The 27,175-nt window shown below is 47.3% G+C and overlaps 1 protein-coding gene across 3 annotated transcripts in view; it reads left to right on the top strand.

Moving 5' to 3' along the window:
* CDYL2 (chromodomain Y like 2) overlaps positions 1-25,160 on the top strand; it is a 213,075-nt gene extending 187,915 nt beyond the window's left edge. For all 3 annotated transcript variants that reach the window (XM_034940776.3, XM_034940777.3, XM_055100790.2), the window contains exons 4-7: positions 1,802-1,974; positions 9,877-10,087; positions 14,917-15,060; positions 18,586-25,160. In XM_034940776.3, the coding sequence (XP_034796667.1) occupies positions 1,802-1,974; positions 9,877-10,087; positions 14,917-15,060; positions 18,586-18,744 (687 nt within the window). In that variant the 3' untranslated portion in view covers positions 18,745-25,160. The remainder of the gene's footprint in view (positions 1-1,801; positions 1,975-9,876; positions 10,088-14,916; positions 15,061-18,585) is intronic.
* The last annotated feature ends 2,015 nt before the right edge of the window (positions 25,161-27,175 follow it).

The raw sequence follows: 27,175 nt of genomic DNA, 5'->3' as shown, positions 1-27,175 counted from the left end.
GTGCCTTTTGAGTTGGCCTTGTAAAAGCTTCTAGGTGGGTGAGCAAGCAGCCTGCCTAATTTCCTCTGAAGTTGAGGAAAAGGGCTATGAGGGAGTTTCTGTGTGACTAAACAAGCAGATACTGAGTGTCCACCATACCCCAGGCACTGTGCTAGGCTCTGAGTATACACTGGAGAATAAGAGAGATGCAATTCCTGTCTTTATTAAAATAACAGTTGAGCAAGTGTGGACAAATAAAAGGCAGGAAACAAACAAGTAGTAGGTAAGACAGGTAAATGTATGATAAATGAAGAAAACAAATGGGGGTGCTGGGCAAGGGAGAATAGGGGGAGGAGAATAGGGTGGGTCATAGAAGGACTTTCAGAATCAAGGAGCCTGGGCAACCCCACAAGGGGTAGGGAGATTGGCATGTGCAAAGGTGATTAGGTGAATATAGGCTTGGCCCAGGGAAGACGTTCAAAGAAGGCTGCAGGGTCGTAAATGGGAGCTCTGGGCTCTCCTAGCTGCCCCACCCCTGCCTGTCCACCCCTGGGCTGGCTGCGTGCTCTGGGGCTGAGTCCTCTCCTTCTCCATAAATGGAAGGCCATGGCCAGATAGTGGGAATTTGCAGTGTCAAAGTGCATAGACTAGGCATTGTGTGAGCCAGGCCAGGGCTCAAATCCACCTCTAACACTTACCAACTGTGTGGCCTTGGACTAGTGTTATGACCCCTCTAGGCATCTGTTTCCTGGTCTGGAAGTAAGAATAGTGCCCACTCACTGGTGTTGGGGAGGCTGGAACCCATGTAGCAGGGTACCTGGCCTGCAGTACATGTTCACTGCTAAGGTAGCACTTGCTGGTCTTACCACTTACCGAGGGCGCCTGTGTCTATCTCCCAAATTCTGTCCTGCCCTCCACCTGCCTAAGACAAGGTCATAGAGACCTAAAAATCCTAGGGCATACATGCAGGAGACCCAAGCAGGAGATTAGGGGAACTTGTCCCATGATGGCAGGGTGGCCAGCACAGTTCTTCCATGTCAGATGGCACCTTTACTGGCATGAAGAGGAGGAACAAAATGCCTTTTATCCAGAATTCATCACTACCTCCCAGGAATGTGAACCTGCAGGTGGCCATAGCATAACCTTTCCTTTCATTTATTCTTCACTGGAGGCCTTGAGAGTGGGTCCACCCACTTATAGATGGGGACATTGAGGATGAATAACCAGCATGGCTCAGGTCCCATGGCTAGTAAGGTGCAGAGCCAGAATTTGGACCAGGGGCTTGGAACTCCAGTGGGACATTGAACCCAGGTCTGGATCTGATGCCAAAGCCCACTTGCCATGTGGCACCTGCAGGCCGTGCGGGGTATGAGCTGGAGGAAAGATGAGCAAGGATGTATAATAATTAAATTGAGTCATCTAGAGATGGCTTACATCCCTCACTTGGGCTGTGCATGGATTTTTTCCACATCTTGTAAAGGGCTAAATAAGCAAATGCCAGAATAAGATTTGCAGAGATTTACCAAGGATTGAGTGACTCCAGGCCAGGCTTCCAGATCTGCAGCCAGTGACCACACTGCCTCCTTATTAGCACTCTTCTGCCTTCTCCGGGGATGGTGCTGGAGGGCTTTGGCTATGATAAGTGTTTTTCTCCTTGCTCTGGACTCTTGCTTGTACTCAGGGGAGGCTCCCTGCACAGGCAGAAGCAGATTCCCTGGCCTCTACCCTCAGGGGGTCAGGCCTCTGGCTGTCTTGCAGTCTGAAAGCCCCAGGCTTACAGGATAGACACTTAACATCCCTGCAAATTCATCTCTGCCGGCAGATCATGAAAGAAGTCCGGCGAGCGCTCTGCAACGCAGCCACAGACGACAGCAAACTGCTGCTCCTCAGCGCAGTGGGGAGCGTGTTCTGCAGCGGCCTGGATTATTCCTACCTAATTGGCCGGTTGTCCAGCGACCGGCGAAAGGAGAGCACTCGGATTGCAGAAGCCATCAGGTGAGCTCTGCTCCTTTTCCCACACCTTGGGGTCCTGCCTAGGATTACCAAGTAAAAATACAGGCTGCTCAGTTACATTCAAATTTCAAACAACCAGGAATTTTATTTTTAGCATAAGTATATCCTGTGCAATATTCGAGGTCTGCTTACATTTTTAAAATGTTGGTTATTTATCTGAAATTCAAATTTTAATTGGGCATCCTATATTTTCATCTCTAACCATGGTCCTGCCAAAATTAGGGATGCTTTGCCCTCTACGTTAGATCCCACTTTCATTCTTTTGATCGGAAAGATTTTTTATTTGCTATCAAGGCCTGAGTCTGGTAGTGGCCATGTGTTATCCACACTACTCCCGCCCCTTGCCTGATGGGGAGAGTCTCTGGTTGTCTGGTTGTTTATATGTCCCAGCACTGCCGTAGCTCAGCAATGGGGAGGTTGATGGAGGGGTTCCCTGGGCAGCTGTGTGTTTGCAGACCCAACGGGGTACAGAGTATTTCCCCCTTTCTAATTGCCCCTGGGCAAAAGTTGGGATCCTGGCGGTGACATCCAGTCCCAACAATGAGTACCCTTTTGGGACACTGAAGGGTAATTATTTCCCCATTCTTTATCAGTATATCAAAAGCAAGTGAGTGTCATTTCTAGACACTACGGCTGTTTAGCTGGTTTACAGCTGTCACCCAGTGTTCACCTGGCGGGGGCTGCTGTATCTTGCTTAGGAATCAGACAAGTCGCAATTCAGGAATGCCCCTGGTCACATGAGAAGGAACATTTACTCCACATGGTGTCACGGAGCCTCAGGCCACAAGTCAGGGATTTTCTGGGGCTTCCAGTCTCTATGGTTCTGTGGAAGGGCCACACAGAGGGAGGCTGATTCCCACGTGGCTATAGGGGGCTTTGAGGGGTTGCTTTGTCTCCAAGAGGTGATGCTAGAATGCTCTTGTGTGTGGAATTCTGAGTCCCTCTTCAGGGTGAAGCAGCCATTGGAGGCCCTGCTCCGAAATACCCGTGTGTTTCCTGTTGCAGAATCCTTGCCAGAAGAGACATGATGAGCCTGGGCACTGTTATGTGAAAGGTGTTGTGGTTATGGAGGCACAGGCTTCCTGGCTGTGCCCACACGGTTTGCGCTTTGCGTGGTCCCAGCTATGCCCTCTCACTACTGCCTTTCCATGTATCAAAGGGGGACTGCAGGATTTCCAGCGTGCTTCTCTCCTCATGCATGAGGCCACCAGAGCCCATCCAGAGAAACAAGTGCCCATTTTTGTGACCCGTGGAGCGTCAGTCATGGTCTTTATCTGGTTTACACATTTCAGTGGAGGTGTTAGTTGGATTTCCAGAAGTCCAGGGAAACCTGGCTGACACAGCCCCTCGTTTTCACTCCATGCACAAGCAGCTCATTAGCATGTAGACCCCTTGTAGTGAGTTGAAGTGTGGCCCCCAAAAGATATGTCCACGTGCCAATCCTTGGAACCTGTGGAGGTGACCGTATTTGGAAAAAGGCTCTTTGCAGATGTGATTAAGTTCAGAGTCCTGAGGTGAGATCATCCTGGATTGGAGTGTGGGCTCCAGACACAGAGAGAACTTACTTCATAAGAGGGGACACAGAGACAGGAGAAGGTAATGTGACAGAAAGGGAGAGCGTAGAGTCATGCAGCCTCAAGCCAAGGAACTCCAAGAATGGCCAGCAGCCACCAGAAACTGAGAGCGAGGCCTGACACAGCTTCTCTGTCAGAACTTCCAGAAGGAACCAGCCCTGCCAACACCTTGAGTTTGGAGTTCTGGTCTCCAGAACTATGAGAGAATACCTTTTGATTGTTTTAAACTGCCAAGTTTGTGGTGACTGTTCCCTGGGAAACTAATACAGCCTGGAAGGAAATCATTAGCAGCTCAAAGAGCCCCATCTTTTCAGGCTCTCCTCTTAGGCAAGGGCCTATCCTGACCTCTGCCCAGCATCCTCAATGGCTGCTCCTTCTGGTGGGCAGCTGTTCACCTTTGCTGGATGGGGTCTATTAACAGATTATCCTGGGCAGCTGCAGGCAAGGTGGGACTCCTAGGCCAGCCCTGGGTTGACGGTGATGAGGCTTGTCCCAGCATGGGGACGGCGTGGGGGTCCTTCTTGCATGCAGGAATAAGGTATTGTAGCTGGGTCACTGAAGGGATGGAAGCTGAACAGAAACAGGGTACCCAGGGGGTCAGGTCTCATGATGGATTTCCCCAGAGCCCCCACCGAATGGTTCCTTCCTGTGGCTTTGCACACCCAGTCTCTCTGGTGAGGGAAGTGTCTCCTTGACCTATCCCTGCATTTGTGTCTTAGATGTATCAAAGCTGAGGGGCAAAACCTTTTCTCCTGTCCCTGTAGCCTCTACCCATTGGGGTCTGCTGCGTGATATCTATGCATCTCTGGACTCTTGAGAACCAAATTCATGGAGAAAGAGGTGTCAGAGGCAGATGGGATTGCAAACATCAGCTGTAGGAGAACGTGGCTGGGGCCTGGGGCCCAAACTGGCTCCTGACTTTCCCAGCTGAGTAGTTCTGGGGAAACATGACCAGTGGAATTCAGACATTTGCCATCTCAGCAGGCAAGTGAGCTCCCCTTAGGCAGAGCACAGGGCAAGATGGCGGAGGCAGGAGGAATTCTTCTCGACGCTTCAAAGGGAGCAGAAGTTGCTAGTTCATGAACTAGCAAGGATGGGGGCGTGGGAAAGGAGATGTTCCCTGGACCACTGGTTCCCAGCCCTGATAGCACAGAGAAGCCCAAGGGAGCATTCCCAAGACCCTGATGCTTGGCAACACCCCCAGGGGACTCTGAGTTATTTAGGCTGAGGTGGGGCCAGCGCATCTTTTGATGTCAGTCTTCCTTGGTGGTTCTCAGGTGCAGCCAGGGTTGAGAACACCCACCCTATGCTAACCAGATTTCTGCACCACTGATTGAGAGCGCTAAGAGAAACACAAGATTCTTATTTTTATGCAAGAGAGAAAAGGTGGTTATTAAGGGGATGAGTGTGAGGAAGGAGGTGATACAGGCATGAGAGAGGTGAGAACGATGAGCGAAGATGGATGGAAGTGCAGAAGATGCGGCGTGTAGAGACAGATGCTCCCGGGGTTAGAAAGAGACTGCGGCTCGCCCATCAGCACCAAACTCTTTTAAGGCATCTCCAGCTCTCCCAACTCGGGAGTGCTGCCTTGGAGGCCACACTCTGGAGTTGGGGACACAAGGTGGCAGTGAAGCATTCTGCAGAGAACATTTTGTGGATTTCCAGAGTGGTGTCCTGAGAGAAGCGCACTGTCATTGAAAGGAGCTTGATTCATACTGCAAGTTCTGTGCCTGCTGCTGTGGACTTTCTAGGTGTATTAGCATACTTACAAGAAGTCTCTTATGAAAGAACTTCCTTCAAAATCTAGCAGGGCTAAAACGTTGTTTGGACATAGAACTGCCACCATCTCTTCTCTTAGGACACGCTCTTGGTAGGGCTGACCAGGCATGCCGCATGGCCTTGGCACCCTGGGAGTGGTACTCTCACCCCCTCCTCATCCTTGCCTAAAGAAAACTTGCATACACGTGACTGGGACTGGTGACTGGGACTCATCAGTCTGCAAATGTTTGATGAATGATCTAGCAGATTTGGGGAGAGCTCAGGTGATTTGTTCAGAAGCCTCTCTCCAGGATCCATCCTGAAAAGAGTCTGCCTCCTCTGAACTTGTCATAGGTGACAAGGTGGCTTGTTCAAACATGGTATTCAGGAAAGCAGTGTTGGCTAGCAGCTGCCCACATGGCCCCTGGAAGCAGACTGCCTGAGCTCAAAGCTGCCTCTGCACTTGCTGGTGGTGGAGCTTTGGGTATGTCATGGATCTCTCTGCGCCTATTAGCTCATCCAGAAAATGGGAACAATCAAAATGATGGTACTGGCCTCACTGGTGTGTTGCTAGGATAAAGAATAAAAAGATACTCTATGTGAAACACTCGGGCTATTCCTGGCACTAATATGTTCTTGGACTTCTTATTATGGTTGTTGTCACTACTGCTGGTACTTCCAGCCATGACTTCTAGCTAAGCTGAGTCTAAGACCAGGGAGTGGGTGCCTGGACTAAGGGGTGGGTTGGAGACTAAGGAGTGGCCTGCCAGGGACCTCTCTGGGCGCCCCAGGATGGTGGTCACTGTTTGGTCCTGTACTGGCTGACTTGGCTCTGAGCTTTGGCTGGGGGAGGGTTCTCCTCCATGCCTCTGGTTAAAGGGAGTGGGTAACTGGGTCACAGGAGAAATGCCGATTGCTCCAGGGGAAATTGAGACATTCCTGTGAGCAGAATTTTGCTGCTGGGTCACCTGTAGCCTAGGAGAATGGATCACAGACCAATTTGAGAATTGAATGAGGACTCTGTCCACCCTCCCCAGCAGATGCACTACCCATAATAATAGCAGCAGGGATTGCGTGCTCCCTGCATGTCAGCACTGGGCTAGCACCCTGCATGGACCGTCTCCTTGGATTCTTATTCAACTCCCTATCTGGGGCAACATCACTGATTTTCCCATTTTACAGAGGGAGAAAGTGAGGCTCCAGAGACCAGGCACCCTGTCCAAGGTCTCACCATTAGTTAGGGGCAGAACTGAGACTTCACTCTGAGTCTTTCAGATTCTGAAGTTGTTGCTCCTTCTGCCACATCAGTGCAGCCCAGCAGCTTTGTCAGGCAGAAGCCACAGGGGTCGGGTAGAGCAGAGGAAGCTGTGTGGGTCAGGTCAGCCTGATGGCCTTGGATGTGGGGGAAGGTGGCGTACAATTTTCCCCACGCAGCCCCGCCATCGCAGAAGGATCAGATATCAGAGCTGCAGGGCCCGTAATGCAATATCCTGTTTGCTGCTTGGCTCCCAGTGATAGAGATCTACTGCCCGAGGTGAGAGAAAGAGGATGGGGGGTGGCCTTCATTAAACATCGGGTGACATTTTCATATCAAGGAAATGAAGTGCGAGGCAGATTGGATGACACAGGAGGGGCTGGGGCGGAGGGTCAGAGCTCTGCACGCCTGGTCCCCTTTCCCTTGCGTCCCTGATTCCCTTTCATGGATCTCAGGTTGGAAAACACAGAATGAAAGGCTCTGGGGTCCTGCAGAGGAAAGCTCTGGAAAGTCACAAGGGCTGCAGTCCATTCCTGAAGGATGTCATGTGGTTGATGGAGCTGAGGTGGCAACAGTATCAGAGAGGCTTACAGGAGACCCACAGCAGGGAGGCTGTCTTGACAGGCACGGACCCTCTTTTATTAAAAACATCCAACAGAGGCGGAATGATGCATCGTTGGAATGTTATGGAGGGAATTCTGCACCGAGTGGAAGATACGGCCCCATGAGTCCTAAAGTCCTTCCCACCTCTGAGATCTAAGACTCTGAAATTGTATGAGGTCACTCAGGAATGGGATGTTTGACAAAAATCATCCAAACCCCCAAGGATTCTACAAAAAAGTCCATATCCCCCGCAGACCCCAAATTGCTTTCAGTGAAAAGCACTTGCAAAAATCAGTGACCTAACCGAAAACCTCACCATTAGGTTAGGAAGTGAGTGATGTCAGGAGATGGGCCACTGGAATACCAAGCTTCAGAAGTCATGGAGCCAGAACTCCCTCTCTGAAGTAGTACCTTTTGGGGGCCAGCAGGGCCTGAGAGCTAACTCCACCATATCAGGGAGTGTGATGCCTCAAGCATGAGTCAGAGGCACGTACTTTCATGATGACTTACGTAGATTGTAAGATACCTTCTACCCCCGCAGAACATTAAGTAGACTTCTCGCAGTTGAATCTGATCCCAGTATATCATTATGATATCCACAACTTTTGATAAGACTTGGGGGAAGGAACAGTATTGATTGAGAAGAGATAAATCATCTCAACTTTTTTTTTTTCCTGAGACAGAGTCTCGCTCTGTCTCCCAGGCTGGAATGCAGTGGCCCGATCTCGGCTCACTACAACCTCCACCTCCTGGGTTCAAGCGATCCTCCTGCCTCAGCCTCCCAAGTAGCTGGGACTAGAGGCATCCGCCACCACACCCAGCTAATTTTTGTATTTTTAATAGAGATGGGGTTTCACCATATTGGCCAGGCTGGTCTAGAACTCCTGACCTTGTGATCTGTCCACCTCGGCCTCCCACAGTGCTGGGATTACAGGTGTGAATGACCCTGCCCGGCCTCGACTTTTGTATTAGTTAAGTATTAGCTGTTGTAACAAGTAAACCTCATATATAGAAATGTACTTCTTACATACATAAACCTAAAATAGATGTCACCATCAGCCTGTGGCTGTCTTCCCATTGGTGACTCAGGAACCTAGACTTCTTCCATCCTGTGGCTCGGCAAATGTCTTCCAAGACTGCTGTGCTCATCAAGATGAATGGGCTTGGAGGATGCCATGGTGGGAGGTTTGGTGTGCACCTGGAAGTGGTACAGGTGGGTTTTTGCTCACATCCTGTTTGGCCAGCACTTGATGACTTGGCCACAGCCACATGCAGTCGGAGACGGGAAATGGGAAATGTGGCCGGCCAGCAGACCTGGGAAGAAGAGGGAAAACAGGTTTGGTGAAGAGCTAGTTCACCAATGCCACACCTCTGCAGTCTTTGTTCTTGTTCTGGGAGACTCATGTATTTGCTCAACAGCTGTTTACTGAGTGCTAATTCCAATATTGATGGAAGCCAAGCGGTGCCCCAGGCAGACCTCTGGGTGTCCTTAAGGAGCTAAAGGGGAAGAAGAATCCAAAAACAAGCAAATAGGGTGATTGCAAATTTTGATAATGGTGTTTTCTAAGAACTCTCAGAGGCCCATGTGGCTCATGCACAGTGAGCAGGGGCAAGAGTGATGTGAGGGAAACCTGGAGAGGTAAGCTGAGGCAGGCCAAGGTCAGACCAAGGTCATGGGCATTTGGATTTTATTCTTGTGAGTTCTTACAGTTTCTAATCTTCCCTCTGAAAGTAATGAAGGATGCAGACTTTACTAGACATCTTGTGTCTTTCCTCCATGTCCAGATGAATATTAAAATTTTATAGATCATACATAGCAACTAGGAAAAGGCAAAAAGCCTTCTGAGGCAAAGGAAATAGAGGTCATTGCTGATGGCTCTGTGTAATTGGTAAAGGTACATGCCTTGCTCAGTGCAGAAGGGCAGGGAGAGAAAATATTGCCCAGTCTTGTAGCCAGGATTGTAGCTCCTGCCTACAGGGAACCCGATTTTAGTTAGAGCCATCCTAACATATTCAGCATTTTAGAACCACCCTTGATGAGTCTGGCATCCCTGCAGGTAATTCAGAATCAGACCAACCTAGATGTGATTTTTGAAAGAAAAATGTCATCAATCCCAACACGTACCCACCATCTGAAGCTTGAAGTCCCTCTACAGCATCACCCAGCATAATCATTGAGCTAAAATGCAAATACCTCCAGGAATGAGGAATTCATACCCCACAAAGCCACTCCATTCACCTTTGGCCAGAGATGTTAGAACATTCTTTCTCTCTTTTAGTTGAAATATGCCTCCCTGTTACACCTTCCCTGTGGTTCTGCTTCTGCACCTTAACATTCAGGTTGACTTCCTTAGGATATATACAAATTCTGTCAATATCTAGGGTGCCCATATAACTTACTGTGTAAGCTATGGCTTTTGAGAGTGGAAGGAGATGGTAACTGGGTGCAGTGCTAGGACATGGGGCATGAACTGGGGCAATCTGAGCAAACCAGGACATGCAGTGACCCCATCAGTATACCTCAGAAAATCTGACAGCTGGTGGTTCCATGCCCAGGCAATGAGGCCCTTGCTTGGCACCTCTCACCTCTGATGACCTGAGGGTGCTCCTCACAGCACGTGGGAGAGTCAAGGGTTCCAGTGGGGCTTAGCAAGCTGTAGTCACCTGTTCAAGAGGATCTTCTTTCTCTCCCAGGGACTTTGTGAAGGCCTTTATCCAGTTTAAGAAGCCTATCGTGGTGGCTATCAATGGGCCGGCCCTGGGCCTGGGTGCCTCCATCCTGCCCCTCTGTGACATCGTGTGGGCCAGTGAGAAGGCCTGGTTCCAGACGCCCTATGCCACCATCCGCCTCACGCCTGCTGGCTGCTCCTCCTACACCTTCCCCCAGATCCTGGGCGTCGCGCTGGTAAGCCTTCTGTGATACCTGGATTCGGGTCCCAGCAGGATCCTTCCTCTGCCTTGGGTTTAGGGGCTCTTCATGGGGCTAGAAACCTGAGGGTGTTGTCAGCCTGCAGATTGGCTTGGCTGCCTCATGTCCTTCACGCCTTCAGTGCCAGATGGAGTAGCCCGGCCTGAGAAGATGGCGATGATGTCAGTGTATGGACCATGCACTCTGCATGGTGTCTCAATTATTCGTCACTCCAACCCCCTGAAGGCGTGTCTTAGGATTGGCTGGGTGCTGTGACAAGCAGCCCACGGTCTCAGTGGCTTTAACAACAAAACTTGCCTTCATACTCTTGAGTGGTCCAGCATAGGTGTAGGGGCCACCCACACTCTCTGGGGACCCAGGTGTCTCCCGTCCAGCAAATGTGCCCTCACTTCCAGCCAATGGGAGAGAAGAGAGTGCCAGAAGCATCACCCTGGAGGGCTTCATGGGCCAGGCCAGCAGGGGCGTCTTCACCTCCACTCATGTGGTATTGGCCATGACTCAGCTTCTGGCCACATGCGCCTGCAAGGGAGGCCGGGAGACGTAGCCCAGCGCATGTCCAGCAAGAAGAGGGAAAGGATTCAGTGAACACAAAGCAGTCTCCACCCTATGTGGAAACAGTTGCGATTTCCATCTTACAGATGGAACGTTAAGCTCAGAGAAGTCGTGTCACCAGGTGGGGCAGACAGAGCCACTGTCCAACAGAGGCGGCAGAGTCCACTGTAAGCTGTGGTCAGATTCTGCACCAACATCCAGAAGCAAGTCTGGACAGGGGAGAGCAGTGATGACAGCTGGCACGTAGGAAGCACTTGCTGTGTGCTGGGCTGGGCTGTCAACGCAGTCCACGCCCCTGTGAGGCAGGACAGCTGTGATCCCCATTTTGCGGATGTGGAGACTGAGGCTAGAGAGGTTTAGGGAGTTGTCTAAAGGCATGCAGTGGTAATGCCAGTTGTGGGATTTGAGCACGAACTGGCTGGTTCCACTGTCTGTGCTCCGAACCCAGCCTGTTATTAAATAGGTCCCACATCTGAGGGGTTAATCTGAGATTAGCTGTCAGGACCAGGGAGGGATTCAGAACGTGTAGCTGGTCCAAGTAGGCGTTGGAGACACCATGCTGCTGGGTCTGGGCTTCCTTTGACGGCTCCTCCCCTGTGGACTCTCAGGCAGCCTCTGCTGTTCAGAGCAGCCATGAGCTCTGAACTCAGCTCTGATGGGCTAATCCTTATTTCATAAGCACGGGTCCCAGCTGGATCTCAGAAGGTTCTCAGGGAGTCCCCTCCTTCCAGCCCCCTCTAGCCAGTCAGCTCCCTTTTTCCTCTCCCTTTCTTCAAATACTGCAAATCCACTAAGTGCCCGGCTCGCCACACCCACCAGGAGTCCAGGGGTGAACAAAAACCCTGCTCTTCAGACCTTCTATTCCCCAGCTCTCTGTCTTGGAAGGAGGTCCCACCTTGTTCAGAGAGGACCCCTTTGAGCAGGTGACATTTGAACAGATGCAAGAATTCCAGGCAGAGGATGCATGAAGGGAAGAACAGGGTAGGGAGTGGGCCTGGCAGGCCCTGGGTTGAGAGTGGTCAGGTCAGTGTGGCTGGGGCCTGGTGAGGATGGTGGGGAGGGGGCGAGGGATGAGGCCATGGCAGTGGCGTGGAGTGGCCCCTGTGAGCCTGGCATGCCGGGGAGGGTGCTGGGCCTTCTGTGTTGTGCCTGCCTCAGCAAGGTCTGCCCGGGGTCCACTGGGGGCATCTGCCAGCAGATGCCATAGGTCACAGGAGACCCACAAAACTGCCAGAGAAGCACCCCTTAGGTGACAGGGCCAAACTCTGCAACCCCAGAGAAAAGGCCGAGTGCTGCCTCCCGGCCCTGCAAAGTGTGCTGGGAGCTTGGTGCTGTCATCATGCCTCTTGGACAGCAGAGAAGATTGTGGCTTTGTGACGTTAAGTCACTTGCCCAGAGTCACATGCCAGTGACTAAACTCTGTTTATGTTCTTGTTTTCTTAGCTCTAGCATGGGTTGTTTGTTAATTTTATGGGTCTTCACCAGGGACACCCTACCTCTGCCCAAGAATCCCCTTTCTCTCTGAGTCCTTAGGCTTCTGGATAATACCCTTAAGTTCCCTCTTCAAAAGAGAACAGTCCATTGTGGCCCCACAGCGATTGTGAATTGTTCCTTTTTAGGAACAGACTCCAGGATGTTTCTTTTGATGTCTTGATTTTATCGGAAGGTCAACACCCACCTTTGACATTACTCTCATGCTCTTGAGGCAGCTCCGCACATTCTCAGGACTGTGGCTGTTGCACCTAGGCAAGCACCTGTGGAAGGGCAGGTGCTTTTACACTGGATTTCTTCCTCCTCTTCCTTTGCAGTTCCATCCCCCATTGTTTCCATCTGAGGGCCTGCAAGCCCATTCTTCTCATCTCTCAAGTCCTGCTTTTGTTACAATAGTGAGGCTGATAAGCATTGTCCCTTTTCCTTCCTTGATATTCCTCCTTGTTCTGTTTTGAAAATGACATCATGTCCAACAATGATAGTCTGGATTAAGAAAATGTGGCACATATACACCGTGGAATACTATGCAGCCATAAAAAATGATGAGTTCATGTCCTTTGTAGGGACATGGATGAAATTGGAAACCATCATTCTCAGTAAACTATCGCAAGAACAAAAAACCAAACACCGCATATTCTCACTCATAGGTGGGAATTGAACAATGAGATCATATGGACACAGGAAGGGGAATATCACACTCTGGGGACTGTGGTGGGGTGGGGGGACGGGGGAGGGATAGCACTGGGAGATATACCTAATGCTAGATGATGAGTTAGTGGGTGCAGCGCACCAGCATGGCACATGTATACATATGTAACTAACCTGCACAATGTGCACATGTACCCTAAAACTTAAAGTATAATTAAAAAAAAAAAAGAAAAAAAAAAAAAAGAAAATGACATCACCTACCATAACAAAAATAGCAAATTTCTGCTACCCCTTCTGCACTACCAGGCCCTGTTCTAAGCACCTCTCAGTTAACCTTGCCTCTGTGCTGGGAGCTTGGTGCTGTCATGATGCCTCTTGGACAGCAGAGAAGATTGTGGCTTTGTGACGTTAAGTGATTTGCCCAGAGTCACACATCAGTGACTAAACTCTGTTTATGTTCGTTTTCTTAGCTCTAGAGTGGTTATTTGTTAATTTTTTGGGTCTTTACCAGGGACACCCTACCTCCACCCAAGAATCCCCTTTCTCTCTGAATCCTTAGTCTTCTGGATAATACCCCTAAGTTCTCTCTTCAAAGAGGGCACTGCAGGGTGTGGTGTCTGAGGGGTGGCCAGGAGCCTTTCCGTATGAATGGGGGCCTTGCCTTGTAACTCACACCTGCCAGGGAGTAGCTTCCAGTGGATCTGAATCCAGGTACATTGGAGCAGATATGGCCATTTGCCCCTTCTCCGAGCGAACTTCTGCTGAGTTCATTTGACTGAGGTGTTCTTCAGAAAGCATCAAGTCCTCCATTTGTGTTCAAATCTTGAACCAAGCAAGCATGTACTAAGACTTATTATTGACATAAAAGATTGCCGTCTACTCTGGCATGAAAGATTGTCTTCTGGGTCATCACGAACCATCAGTGACACAACCAGAACTCAGTGGGGGAACTTACGCATAGCTCTGGAGGCCCGAGAGTGCCTGGCATTTCAACGTCAACCCGAGAGGAGCTAGCACGTAGAGGCAGGAGAGAAGAGCAGGTGGGGAAGGCGTTGCCGGCCGTGCGGACCCTATCACATGGATTTGACCATTACGCCCTAATTATCAGTCACTGTCTGTCAGTTGCAGCTTATTACTATCATGTTCTCTGTCTGTGCCTAGGACTTTATCTATATAGCTCCTCCCAGACCTTGTATGACAGCTGAAAATTTCAAAGCAAAAGGAAATTCTCTGGGGAGTGTGGTACAGAGATATCCCAGGTCACCAGACCCCAGGGAAGATTGCTCTCTGCCCTTCAAGACTGGGCAGTGCCCTTGCCCAGCCCTGAGCTGCTGGGAGAGATGCGCGTCTCTGCCTTGGTATTGTGGTGTTATTCACGACCTTTTTGGCTGCCAGTGATGGAAGTGCTTTAAGCAGTTTAATTTTTTAAAAAGGAGCTTAATGGTTCTCCCAGCTGGAAAGCAGAAGTGGCAGTTCCCTTGGGGAGACAGGGCTGGGGAATTCATGTACCATCAGGTCTCTCTCTCTTTCTCCTAATCTTTCTCTCTCTTTCTCTCTTCCCCTATTTCTCCTTTCCTTGTGGCCCCACCTCTCCACAGGCCGGGACACAGCCATGGATGTTCCTTGGGCTCACTGATGTTAGCCTGCACTCACAGGGGAAGAAAGACTTTTCTACCACACCTGCAGCTGGAAACCCCACTTGAGCTTTATTATCTAGAAGGGAGCATTTCTTTCTCCCTGGGCTGTTGTGGGCTGGGTGCATTTCAGTGCCAATGATGTCATCACGGCTGGGTCATCAGCTCTGAAATCTACCCAACCCACAACCCATGCCCATGGGTCTGCCACCAGAAATGGGGAGGGGTGTGGGGCATACAGAGTCACAGTAAATAGACAGCTCCTTTGCGGAATTTAATGAAAGCTGTGGACCTTCTGCTCATGGACACAAACATTTCCATACAATTCCCAAAGCTTATCTGACCCCAAAATAAGATAAGGATCTGGAAGGCAAGATGCCTTCCAGAACTGGGATGGTTGCAGGTGGCAAGCCCTGGACCAGCTGAGGGACATGGGTGGACCTCCAGGCCCTCAGTCTTCACCTGCTTTTGCTTTTTCAGGCCAATGAGATGCTGTTCTGTGGGCGGAAGCTCACCGCCCAGGAGGCCTGCAGCAGGGGGCTGGTGTCACAGGTCTTCTGGCCCACCACGTTCAGCCAGGAGGTCATGCTGCGGGTCAAGGAGATGGCATCCTGCAGTGCCGTGGTGAGTTCCTGCGCCTCCTGCATGCTTGTCCTTTTGATAGACCCATTTTACAGATGAGGACAGCAAGGCTCAGAGGGCTTCATTGACTTGCCAGAGGTCGCACAGGGAATAAGCAAAAGACCCTTTGCAATTTAACAAATGCCTTTTCTCAGTATTGACAACTTCAATCAGAGGGAGACAGTCAGCATTATTACAAATTCTCCATCATCTCCAGGCAGAGAAACCTCACAGGAGAGAGGGATACTCTAGGGTAGCGTCACTGCTTTCAAAGAAAGTCCTAAACACTGCAAAAACGCAAAACATCTATAGCTTTCAAAGAAACGAGAAGCAAAGGCCAATAAGGATAAAAAGTATTGAACCCATCCGGAAGATGACTAGAGAAAGCTGTACACACCATGCCTCTATTTCATTTCTTTTCTCCACCGACTGCTGGTCACATTTAAATGTCACTGTTTGAAGATGCACTGAAAAATACATAAACAAATAACACCTCTGCAGAGGCAGTGGTTTTTAATTAAGTGTTGATTTTATCTCATAACAGTCGCTCAGAGCGCGGCAGGGGAATATCCTGTGGGAAGGTGGAGACAAGGCCACTCCTGCGGCCCCAGGGCTGGTTCCAGAGCTGAGAGAGGCATTTTGGGAGATTGAGGCTCTAGGACTCGCTCTGTGCTTGAGAAACAGGGAGCTGCTGCGTGCATTTTTGGGGCCAGACCCTTGCCCCTCCCTTCTTTGTCTCCCTCTGCCTGTGTTCACACCCGGCTGTCATGCTTCTCCTGCTGGGCCTCATCCCTGACTGTTGGCACCTACTGTGTTTAAGTCTTGCCCCCTGCAAGCTGAACAGACAGTGCCCGCGGGGTGAGGGTGACGGTGGGGGGTGGCGGTCTCCAGGTTGTTAGTCAACACTCACGTGGGCCACGGGCATTTCTGATCTCTTCACGTGGATTCTCTTTTAATCTTACTAATAACTAGGGTCACCAATTTGCCCCACCTTGTCTGGGACTCTCCTGGTGTGAGGACTGAAAATCCTGCATCCCAGGAAACTCCATTGTTCTCACGCTGCTGATAAAGACATACCCGAGACTGGGAAATTTATAAAGAAAAGGAGGTTTAATAGATTCACTGTTCCATGTGGCTGGGGAGGCCTCACAATCATGGCGGAAGGCCAAAGTCATGTCTTACATGGCAGCAGACAAGACAGAAGTGACAACCAAGTGAAAGGGGAAACCCCTTATAAAATCATCAGATCTCTTGAGACTTATTCACTATCAGGAGAACAGTGTGGGGGAAACTGCCCCCGTCATTCAATTATCTCCCACAGGGTCCCTCCCACAACATGTGGGAATTATGGGAGCTACAATTCAAGATGAGATTTGGGTTGGGACACAGGCAAACCATATGCCCCTTAGCCGTGGGCAAACAGGGGTGGTTGATCACCCTGGGGTTAGCTTCATGGAGAGACAGGTAGAAATTCTAAGCAGAGGAAGTGGCAAGAGTGAGGGCACTCAAGACAGGAAATCCACAGGGAGTGTAGGCAGCGGTGTGCAGTCAGGTGGCACGGGGATGCTAGGAAACATGTGACTGAAAAGGAAGGTGGGAGACTGGCCTGCAAGCTGCATGGAGGGGTTTGGCCTGTTCTGTGGCAGGGAAGAGAGGCTCAGGTGAAACCAAGTGTTGAAGGACACCTGAGGGGACAGGCTCTTAGGACAAGGAATACTGCAAGGAGGTCTCTGCTGCCAAAAGCTGTGAATTCAGGAATGCTGGGGGGGGTTTCCCAAGAAAGGAACTACTCCAGCAGAGTAAGGCCCATGGCCTCTGGGAGACGGTGCTCTTCGAGGCCATTCCAGGGGGAAAGAGCCAGCTGGGTCTGGCAGCTCATCCCACCACCTGCAGCCTCTAGCCCAGGCAGGGGAGTGAGGGTGCAGCCCCTCCCAGTCTGCTGGAGCCAGGGAGCTGCCATCTTGCTTCTTTCTGTTTGAGGGCATTTCAGGAGAGGCTGGTGGAGGCCAGCGAAGAATGCACGAAGGCCTGACTTCTGGCCGTAACGTCTGCCAGAGGGCGGCAGCAGCAGCGTGGCTGTTGGAATCAGCCAGACCAGGTTTTCCTGCTCCTTCTACCCCTGAGTGGTCAGGCAGCCCTGGGCCACTTTACATCATGGAGCTTTGGGTTCTGCATCTGTAACATGGGGATCAAAAGACTACTTACTTGCAGGGTTATCATGAGAAGTAAATGAAAGAATTCAGGAAAAGTATTTCTCTTAGATCCTGTTGGATAATGGTGATCATAGTGGCATTATTATAGTTATTACAAATATTACTACAATCATTACTCATTACTATTATTAGTATTACTATTACTGTTATGAATTTTTACTCACTACTATGATTATTACTATTGTTACTGTGATTATTGCTCATTACTAAGACTATTACTATGATTATTGTTCATTAATATGATTACTGTTACTATGATTATTACTCATCACTCTGATTATTACTGTTACTATGATTATTGCTCATTGCTGTGATTATTATTGCTATTGTTACTATGATTATTGCTCTTTGTTGTGACTGTTATTACTATGATTATTGCTCATTACTATGATGATGGTAGTAATCATCATAGTAATAACACTGTGGGATTAATAATATATTTACATAATGTGTATATATTATATATAATACATATACATAATTATATATTATACATATACATAATATAATATGTATATATTATAGTGTATATACATATATACGTGTGTTTACCTATATACATATGTGTTTATACGTATATATAATGTATATAATACATAATATGTGTATATACATAATACTTTAGTAATGAATAATCATAGATCATTTATGATCATTTATCATAGCTGTGGACAGCAGCTACTACATTTATAACCATGATTACTATGATCATTATTACTCATTACTACAATTATTACTATGGGTGTGATGATTGTTATTCATTCCTATGATTTTTACTCTTTACTATAATGATTATGAAGGTGATAGCTTTGAGTGTTATTAGTTGTTACTACCATGATTACTAACATTGTAGCCTGAACACGGGGCATTGCTCTCAGGGTGGGTTGTATGTGACAACCATTCGTTCATTTCATCGTCTTATTCTGTGTTCTCAGTGATCCTTGAGTTATTGCCAACAGATCATGAAAATGAATCACGGGAGGTTAAAACAGTGTCTCCCACACTTTTTCATGACACGTATAGAGAAGGACTCTGTGTTTGTATCATCGTTGGGCAACAGGCAAGCCTCTAGTGGTCTGGGGTGACATGGGCCCCACTGGGCCATCCCAGGGCCTCACAGTGTTCACGTCTTGACACATCTGGGATCCATTCATGGCCGTGCTGGAAACATGGGACTGGGAAGGCCCAGGCTGGAGGAGGCAGCCTTCTCTGGCTGTGAGTATGGGAGGTTGGCCGGTGCCCCATGGGCCAGGTACCTAGTTCTGGAGCAGAGTCCCTGGTGCCCGGCTAATCAGGCCTGTCTATTTCCCTCTAGGTGTTAGAGGAGTCCAAATGCCTCGTGCGGAGTTTCCTGAAATCAGTGCTGGAAGACGTGAACGAGAAGGAATGCCTCATGCTCAAGCAGCTCTGGAGCTCCTCCAAAGGCCTTGACTCCCTTTTCAGCTACCTGCAGGACAAAATTTATGAAGTCTGAGGGGCCCCAGCTCACGGGCCCCCAATTTCCAGCTCTGCCCTGTGTTTCGGAAACCAGAGCACAGTGTCTGCCCCGGCCAAGGAGTTTGTCAAGGTGTCTCTTTATGCGTAGGGTTGTGTCCATTTCCTCGTGTCCTTTGGTTGCTCCTCCTTGGTTTGATTTTGTGTAATGGATGGAAAACGCAGCATACTTGGCCTCCCCCACCTCCCTGCCCTTCCTGGCCAGAGAGCTGTCCGGGGCTGTATCTTCCCAGGGCTCCGCCAAGCGCCGCTGTCCTTTCCCCACTTGCTGAAATGCACCATCACGGTCCAGGAAGGGGAAGACCACTTTCCCATTCTTCTGACTCAGGCTGTGTCTACACAGTGCCTCTGACTTGGAGACTTGGCCATCATGGCTCTCTCTGGTTGTATTTAGATCGGGTGTCAGAGGACGACCAATCTTAGGGAATTTCCTGACCAATGAGCAAAATGATTGTGCACACCTGGCCTCAGTCTCCTTTCCGACGCAAATCTGTGTGACTATTAGGGATTGGTCTTAAAACCCAATCGAGTGATTTACAAACCCAGATATTGTACATTTAGAAATGTTTTGTTAAATATATATTTTTAAAACAATGTAAGTGGAAATTCTGATAATTTATGTGTATTATATGTAAAGCTAGTTTTGCAAAAACAAACTACTAGGGAAATGTTTTTTCTTTCCTTGGACTTATTTTATTTATTTATTTTTGTTTATATATTGTGATGTCTGTTGTTCACACAGATACTATTTTCATACTACCCTGGACCAAATCCCACACAAGGTTCATGCCGTTTGGTGCATTCTAGCAATGAACCATGTAGAAATAAAGTTTAGAGAGATGAAAACAGAAGGATTTCTGTGGACAAAAGGAATAGCGCTGCACCTCTGTGTAAAACGGTTCTCAGCTGTAATAATAGAATACTAGTTCCTTAGGTTTGTCCTTAGGAGACATCTTGGGAGAGTTTTTTCTTCCCTCTGCTGTCTTTAAGGAGTTAAAGGGCCCTCTTAGCCTGAATGATCCTGAAACAGACCCAGTCCCAAATTGCGTGATGTTGGGCAGGAGTGGGGATAGGCCCTACCTGAGAATAGCATAAGACTTCTTTCTTTGGGGCAAATGACTGAACTTGGATCCTGCAGTCTGTTGCTTCCATGTGATCAGTGATTTCTGGTGTTGGCCAGGGGGATGGGGAAGAGTTCCCACTCTGCTGAACTGTCTGGAGGTCTGAATCTTTTCCCCTCAGAAGCTGAAATGACTCATCTGTTTTCTAGTTTTTTTATGTACATAGGGAGCAATGACCAGGGATGAGATCTCCTTGCCCCTGTGCCCCTGGGCTGCAAGGGGACTCCAGCAGCTTTGTTAGACCATCAGATTCAAGTCCCTGGATTAACTACAGAGAAGGAGGGATTGGGGGTTGTGGTTGTGAGTGGTGAGGAGAAAGGTATAAATCTGAAGTTGAGAGCAGACAAATGGAAGGGGTGTGTTCTGCGTGAGGTTTAAACCATGGGTCAAGCACCCAGATAAAGCTAGATTCTCGGATTCTCAGGATGGAGGGATTTTTTTTCCGTTTCTGTCACAGCCCCTGCGTATTCCTGGAGGCCCTTGGCCCTCCCCTTCTTCCCCTTTCCTGTTGGGCACCAGCCTTTCTTGGCCCTTCTTTGAAGAGAGTGGAATAAGGCAGCAAGAAGTGGGCACAGCTTATGGAGGTGAGGCAGGCTTAGAAGAGAGAGTCCTGGTGACAGTTCTCTAACTCTCTGTGGTCCTTTATCTTTTCCTGGCAATCAGGTGCACTGGGCAGGGCAGGTGGAACGTATTCGTGGCCCTGAGCTTTGAGTTTCAAAGAACACGTTGATAGTCTACACCAGATCTAGAGACATGGTCCTTTAAGCAGTGACCCTCAAGTTAATCTGGACTGCTGGTGCTTCTGATGACCTTGGTTCCCTCCCTGGAAAGCCTGTCTCCTTTAAGAGTTCATGAGGGTCAGGAAGGAGGGGAAACCTCTCCTTCAGCCAGAGGAGGATGGAATTGAAGTCCTGTGCACCCTCCCCTTTGTCCATTTAGGATCCTGTAAGGACTTCAGACCTGTCCTACAGGGAGTTACTATAGGGAGACACCTGCTTTTGCCCCAATGCCTGTTGTCACAGCTCTATCTGGATCTTATCTCCTCCTTTGAGAAAGCAAATGTGAGATTTCCGAAACCCTTAGATGACCCTGGTTCTTACATATTGTGGCAGGCAGTGTCTTCACTACTGCTAAATTTTCATTAGAAAGAGCCCTCTCTTTTCTGTTGAACTTCTGATTGGGCGCAGTTATATTCAGCATCGGTTGAAGTGGGGTCAGGATTCTCCTTGGACATGGAAGGATATGTTTAGAAATTCCTTTGGATCAGTGTCCACCTTCATTCCCTGCTTGAAAGAACTAGAAATGCTTCAGCTTTGGATGTACTATCAAATCCAAACTTCTAAACATTTCAAGGATCTCTGAAGATTAAGGTAGGAATGTGAAACCATTTCTAAGGTGGAATTCTTGCTGTTAAGTCACAGGTCCTGGGTGTAACGGGGGTGGTGAAAGTCTGTATTTTGGTTGTTTCCATACAGTCAGTTCCACCAATTGGGTGAAAGCAGGTGAAATCTTTTTGCTGCAGGGTGGACTGAATTTTTCACTTCCTGGGTAGTTGTTTTGATCATGTGTAGGCGAATTCCGGGTAACTTACAGCAAATAGATTTGGGATGGAAAATACCAGACCTCTGGTTGTGTCAGGGTTTATCCTAATAGCTTTCCTGAGACAGAGCTCAGACTTTCATTTTTGATCTTCCACCCCAGGGCCCCCTCTCTGTCTATGGGATCCTTTCTCCCCTCTCTCTACCATTTTCCCCTACCTTCCCCCATAAGTCACTCCCAAGAGCCTGGGCAGGTCTTTGAGGAATTGCGGCTCATTTTGGCAGCCCCGTCCTGCAATTACCTTTGGGCTTGAAAGAATAGCTGTGGGTGGGCAATTGAGGACACCTCTTTAGTCAGGGACCTTTCTAGCAATCCACTCCCTCCCATCCTGTTAGCCGTGCAGTGGAACTCTCCTTCCCTCTCTGCCCCAACCCTGGTGATGGCTCACTCTCAGCATCTTATGGGACCATCTGAGTTAACAACCCTGTTCCAAGAAGACTTTGTGCAGAACTTTTGTTAGGGTGGTCATACCTTCTCACCACCATTTGGAAGACACAGCCTAATGCTGATGTACTTAATGTGCCCCTTCCAGCATAGAAATAATGTCTGGGTAACAGCCATCAAAATCACTAAGAATGACATTGGATAGCTATGAGAAAGTAGTAGAGAATTGATTTAAAATATCATTCTTGTTTGGTATAGATTAAACTAGGAAATGTTCTCTCTGAAGCATGAAAATGTTTTTCCCATGTGAAGTTTAGTATAAGGATGGAAAAATAATAATCACAATAGACTTTGAACAATGCAACTGTATCTCTGAATATCCACATTTAAAAATAGCCTTCACTGAATGCTGAATTGCATTTCCCATTAATTGTTGGTTTTAAAAATTTTGTGAACTTTTTTTTTATTTGGAATTTAGTCACATCCATTAAATTTTCCAATCTAGTTTCTGTGGAAATTTTTTAACAGAGAGAAACAAATAGAAACATCTTCAAATCTTCCTAAGTGAATATTTAAAATGCAGAATTGCTTATCTTCTGTTTTTCTGTATTCAGACACTTATATCTGTTGTATATATTAGTTTAGACACTCTCACTAATATACACAGTATTTAAGACTCTAAATGAGATTTCTTAAGTATTTTATTTTATTCTCTGTAAATGGTTTTGTATAATCTTTAAACATCTACACTTTGCCTTTGTAGATATTAAAGGGAAACCATTTGGGGTTGTCTTGCATGTATATTTTTGTTGTAGATAAGTGTTGCTTAGTTATTTCTGCAAATTTTGGTTGAAATGCTTACAGACTTTAATACAGTATATATTTTCAAAATATAAACTTTTATATTTCTGTGATAAGTTAGGATATGCGTTTTAGGCAATATTTTTCATTAATATCACTTGTTCTTTCGAAAAATAGCATACTGGTTTGGTGCCAATTTTTTTCATTAGAATATAATGCTCTTATATTGTTGGAGAGCAGGTTAATCTTTTTTCGAAGTAATTGCGTTTGAAGTATAATTTCAAAATGTATTGAATTTGTGAATAAGCCTTACCATTAGGATCAGTAAATTTTTCAACTTTGCAACTACATAAGTAGTTTAAGATCTCCCCGTAAATTCTCACTGTGTGGCAGTTGATGGAGTTTGTGAACAGAGCCTTAAGCTTGTTGCAAAAAAATTTAAAAAGGGTAATACGGGTTGTTTGCTCCATGCAACGTAAGCCATGCTGATGGACTGAATGCAGTCTGTAATTCATGGCTAATCCGAAGAGTTTGATTGAGTTGATGGCGGCAGGGACCAGATAGACACCTTGGTGATTGTCTTTGGCCATAAGAATAGACCAAGGATAGGTTTTCCAGAGCCACCTTCATACTGTAAACATGGTTTAGACACGGTCATAGGGAAGGCTGCTGGTCCATCATTTGTTCTGAACAAATGGCATTTCCTGCTCCCGACCCTGGCAGTTGGCCCCAGATTCCTTGTCGATGACTTGGAAACGTCCATTCTGGGTAAGGTCAGCACTCCCTGAGAGATGTTAACAAAGTTTACCTATGAGTCTTACTGTGTAGACAATCTGAAGTCCATTTTAGTTACACAATCAGCATTCCCATGTGTCCTCAGTGTCTTATCAATGAACTATGTGTATCAAGCCATACTAAACTGGAGTTTAGCAGGACAAAGGCAAACTAAATGTAGAACATAACATTTCAGCTGAATATGTCTATCCAGGACTGTTTTTCTAGAACATAAATCATGGAGCTCCTTGACAGTGTATCCACTGTTTTTGGGGTTTAATAAAACCAACTAGAATTTAGACTTAAAAAGAAATTATTATTCCTTTTGGTTGTCCACATAAAGTAGTCCAGGGCTATCATATGGCTAAAATCAAGTTATTTGGTTCATCTCTGGTATGTATTTATAAAGTCAACTTATCAGCCATTAAGATGGAGATTTGCTTTAAATTTTTGCAGTGTGTGTGGCAGTCAGAAAAACCCATATCTAGTTTTCAACTTCACCTCTGGCGTTTTTATGGCTTAACCTTGTATCATTGATCCAACATCTAGCCTGATGCTGGAGCTCTTGAAGCTGACTCTTGGAAGTTTGGAGGGTGTAGAGTTTCCCATCTAGTATTTAATTTGTCTCTGTGCCATTAGTCCCAGCTTGAAGTCATTTGCCAGTGTCGATGTTGACAGGATTGTGACAATATTGCCTTTCATAAAACCGAGGACCAAAGAATTCCATTATTCTAACAAAGCCTGAGTTTCATAGGTTGTGGGCACATCTAGACATATATGTGCATGCTTGATGGTGCAGAGAAACTGCTGACTTCTACCAACCTCATGCTCCCCCTGGCTGGCCATACAGAGGGATTCGTTGTCATATTGAAAAGGCTCTGAAAGATGAGTTTCTAATTGAAGCTCGCTATCTCAGGTTGGTGTTTCTACTGTGTAGTCCCAAGCCTGTATCCATATCATAAAAGTGGAGGCCTGGTACTCCTCCAGGTTATCTGGCCAGTGTAGACTCCTCCATCTGAATATGAACCTCCAGGGTAAGAATTTTTCAGACATGTCTATACTGAACAGTAGGATCCTGCACTTGCCAAATGTCTGCCTCCTTTTGTTCTTCATTGACCCATTCTAATTCCTGTTAGGTGTGAGAAGAATTGTCTTCAGTTCTCTCTCCATTCTCATTCATGATGAAATCATTGATCCATTGACCAGTTGAGAAATGATTGTTGCTGAAGAAGTGGTATTCTATTGGTAAGGCTTATTACCAAACTTCCGATAATGAAGCAGGCTACCAAAAACTTATCCAGCCCACCCTAGGAGTGTTTGGATTTGATCATGGATGTAGCATACACCAAAATCCACCGAGACCTTTGCAAAATTAGGCTACTTGTTTTATTTTGCCAGATTATCATGGGAGAGTCTTTAACTAGTTCTGAATATTTGTAAGTCTGAGTACTTCATAGAATTATAAAGCAGGTACAGCTGACCCCTTCTCACCATGTTGTAAATATTTACTGAGACTGGGTGCAGTACTGAGGGATAATAATCTTCTGATTTATCAAACCCTGACTGTCTAGAGCAAATTGTACACTCTCTTTGTGAATGGTCCTGTAACGTGTATGAACACATTTCTGGGTGCCTTAGAAGTTGTATTTTTCATGTGTGCTAATATGCAGTATTTATACATTGTGAGAAGCTGCTTTGAATAAAAAGGTTGAAACTTCGTCTGCATTTGCTTGTGTTCCCCGTTTTGCAGGCTGCACATAAAGTTCATGAGTAGATTCTGTGGTTTCTGAGCAGAGAAGTTTTTGGGGGCCTTCTAGGGGTTGAGACATCTGATATTTCTAGGTTGCGCCTGTGTTTCTAGGGAGCAGAGGCATCTGAATTTGGTGCCTCTGCTCCCTAGAAACTACCCAGATTTGGCCAGGTGGCTTCAGTTATTCAGGAAGACAGTCACTAGGTGGGAGCAACAGCTTGATGCCAGAGGGTCCCAGAACTGGGGGGCACAGGAGTGATTTTTTGGGGGGTTGATATCAGCATTTACCCCTTCCCTGATATTTCCAGAATGTTTCCTTGTACCAGGGGCTCCCTCCTCAAGTAGAGATAAACCTCTCTGGAGCTCGAGCTTGGACAATCCCAGCTGCCACACCTTTGTCACTATGGACTTACACAAAGTTCTTTCACATACATGCTCTCATTGCTTTGATCATCACAATATGGCTCTTAGGAGTGGCACCCTGGTGAGGACCCTTGGTTTCTAGGGCCTGGCCTCAGAAACATTGTGAGGGCTGCCGAAAAGACTGATAGGAAGTCTTTCAGGGATTTGTGGTAATAGGGGATTCTTGGAAAAGGATTTACACAAGGTCATCTACCCTTCCTCCCATCCATCCTATCAGTCTGTCAGTCCAGCATCCAGCCATTCATTGATCCATCCATCCACCCATCCATTAATCCATCTGTCCTGTTTGTCCATCATCCAACCATCCATGCATCTGCCATTCTTCCATCCATCCTATCCATCTATCTGTCCATCATCCATCCATCTATCCACCATCCTTCTGTTCATCTCTCCACCCATTCTTCTATTAATCCTGTTTATTCACCTGCCTGTCCATCCAACCATCTGCCCATCTGCCATCCTTCCATCCACCCATCCTATCCATGTCTATCATCCAACCATCCATACGTCTGTCATTCTTCTGTTCATTCGTTTGTCCACCCATTCATTCATCCATCCATCCATTCATCCATCCATCCTATCTATTCATCTGGCTGTCCGTTATCCAACCATCCATCATATCTGTTCATCTGTCTATCATCCAACCATCTGTCTGCCATCCTTTTATTCATTTTACAACCCATATCCATCCGTCCATCTACCCATCCATCCATCCACCCATCCATTCATCCATCTATCCTGTCCATTTGTCCATCATCCAACCGTTCATGTGTCTGCCATTCTTCCATCTATCCATCCATCCATTTCTATCTATCCATCTATCCGTTATTCATCCATCATCCTTCTGTTCCTCCATCTGTCCACCCATTCTTCCATCCATCCTGTCGATTCACCTATCATCCAACCATCTGTCCATCTGCCGTCCTTCCATCCATCCATCCTATCCATCCATCTGTCAATCATCCAACCATCCATTCATCTGTAATTCTTTTATTCATCTATTTATCCACCCATTTATCCATCGTATCTGTTCATCTGTGTGTCCATAATCCAAATATTCACCTGTCATTCTGTCATTCTTTCATCTATCCTATCTATTTGTCCATCGGCCCATCGTCCATCCGTCATCCTTTTATCCATCCATCCATCCATCCTTCCATCCATCCATCCATATATCATCCTTCCATTCATCCATACATTATCCTTCCATCCGTCATCCATCCATCCATCTATCTGTTTGTTCATCCATTCTTCCATCCATTCAGTAATGGCTAATGGGCCCCCTGCTCTGTCTCAGGAGCTGCACAGGTGCTGGGGAATCATGAGATTACTCAGACAGCCCCAGTCATACAGGAGCTTGGAGTCTAGTAATGTGAGAAGGGTGGGTAATCTGCCATGATTCTTGACATGTCTACAGTACAGTGCTGGAGAGAACATCTTACACAATTATGAACACTTAGAGTCTAGAAGACGGTGCCACGTTAATTTTTCATATTCTCCATACTTTTCGGTCTGTGGGGAAGCCATAATTGGATGGAGCTCAGGATTTTACCTCTGCT

The sequence above is a fragment of the Pan paniscus genome, chromosome 18 (assembly GCF_029289425.2).
Source record: "Pan paniscus chromosome 18, NHGRI_mPanPan1-v2.0_pri, whole genome shotgun sequence".
NCBI lineage: Eukaryota > Metazoa > Chordata > Mammalia > Primates > Hominidae > Pan > Pan paniscus.
This window is presented reverse-complemented; position numbering and strand designations above follow the sequence as displayed.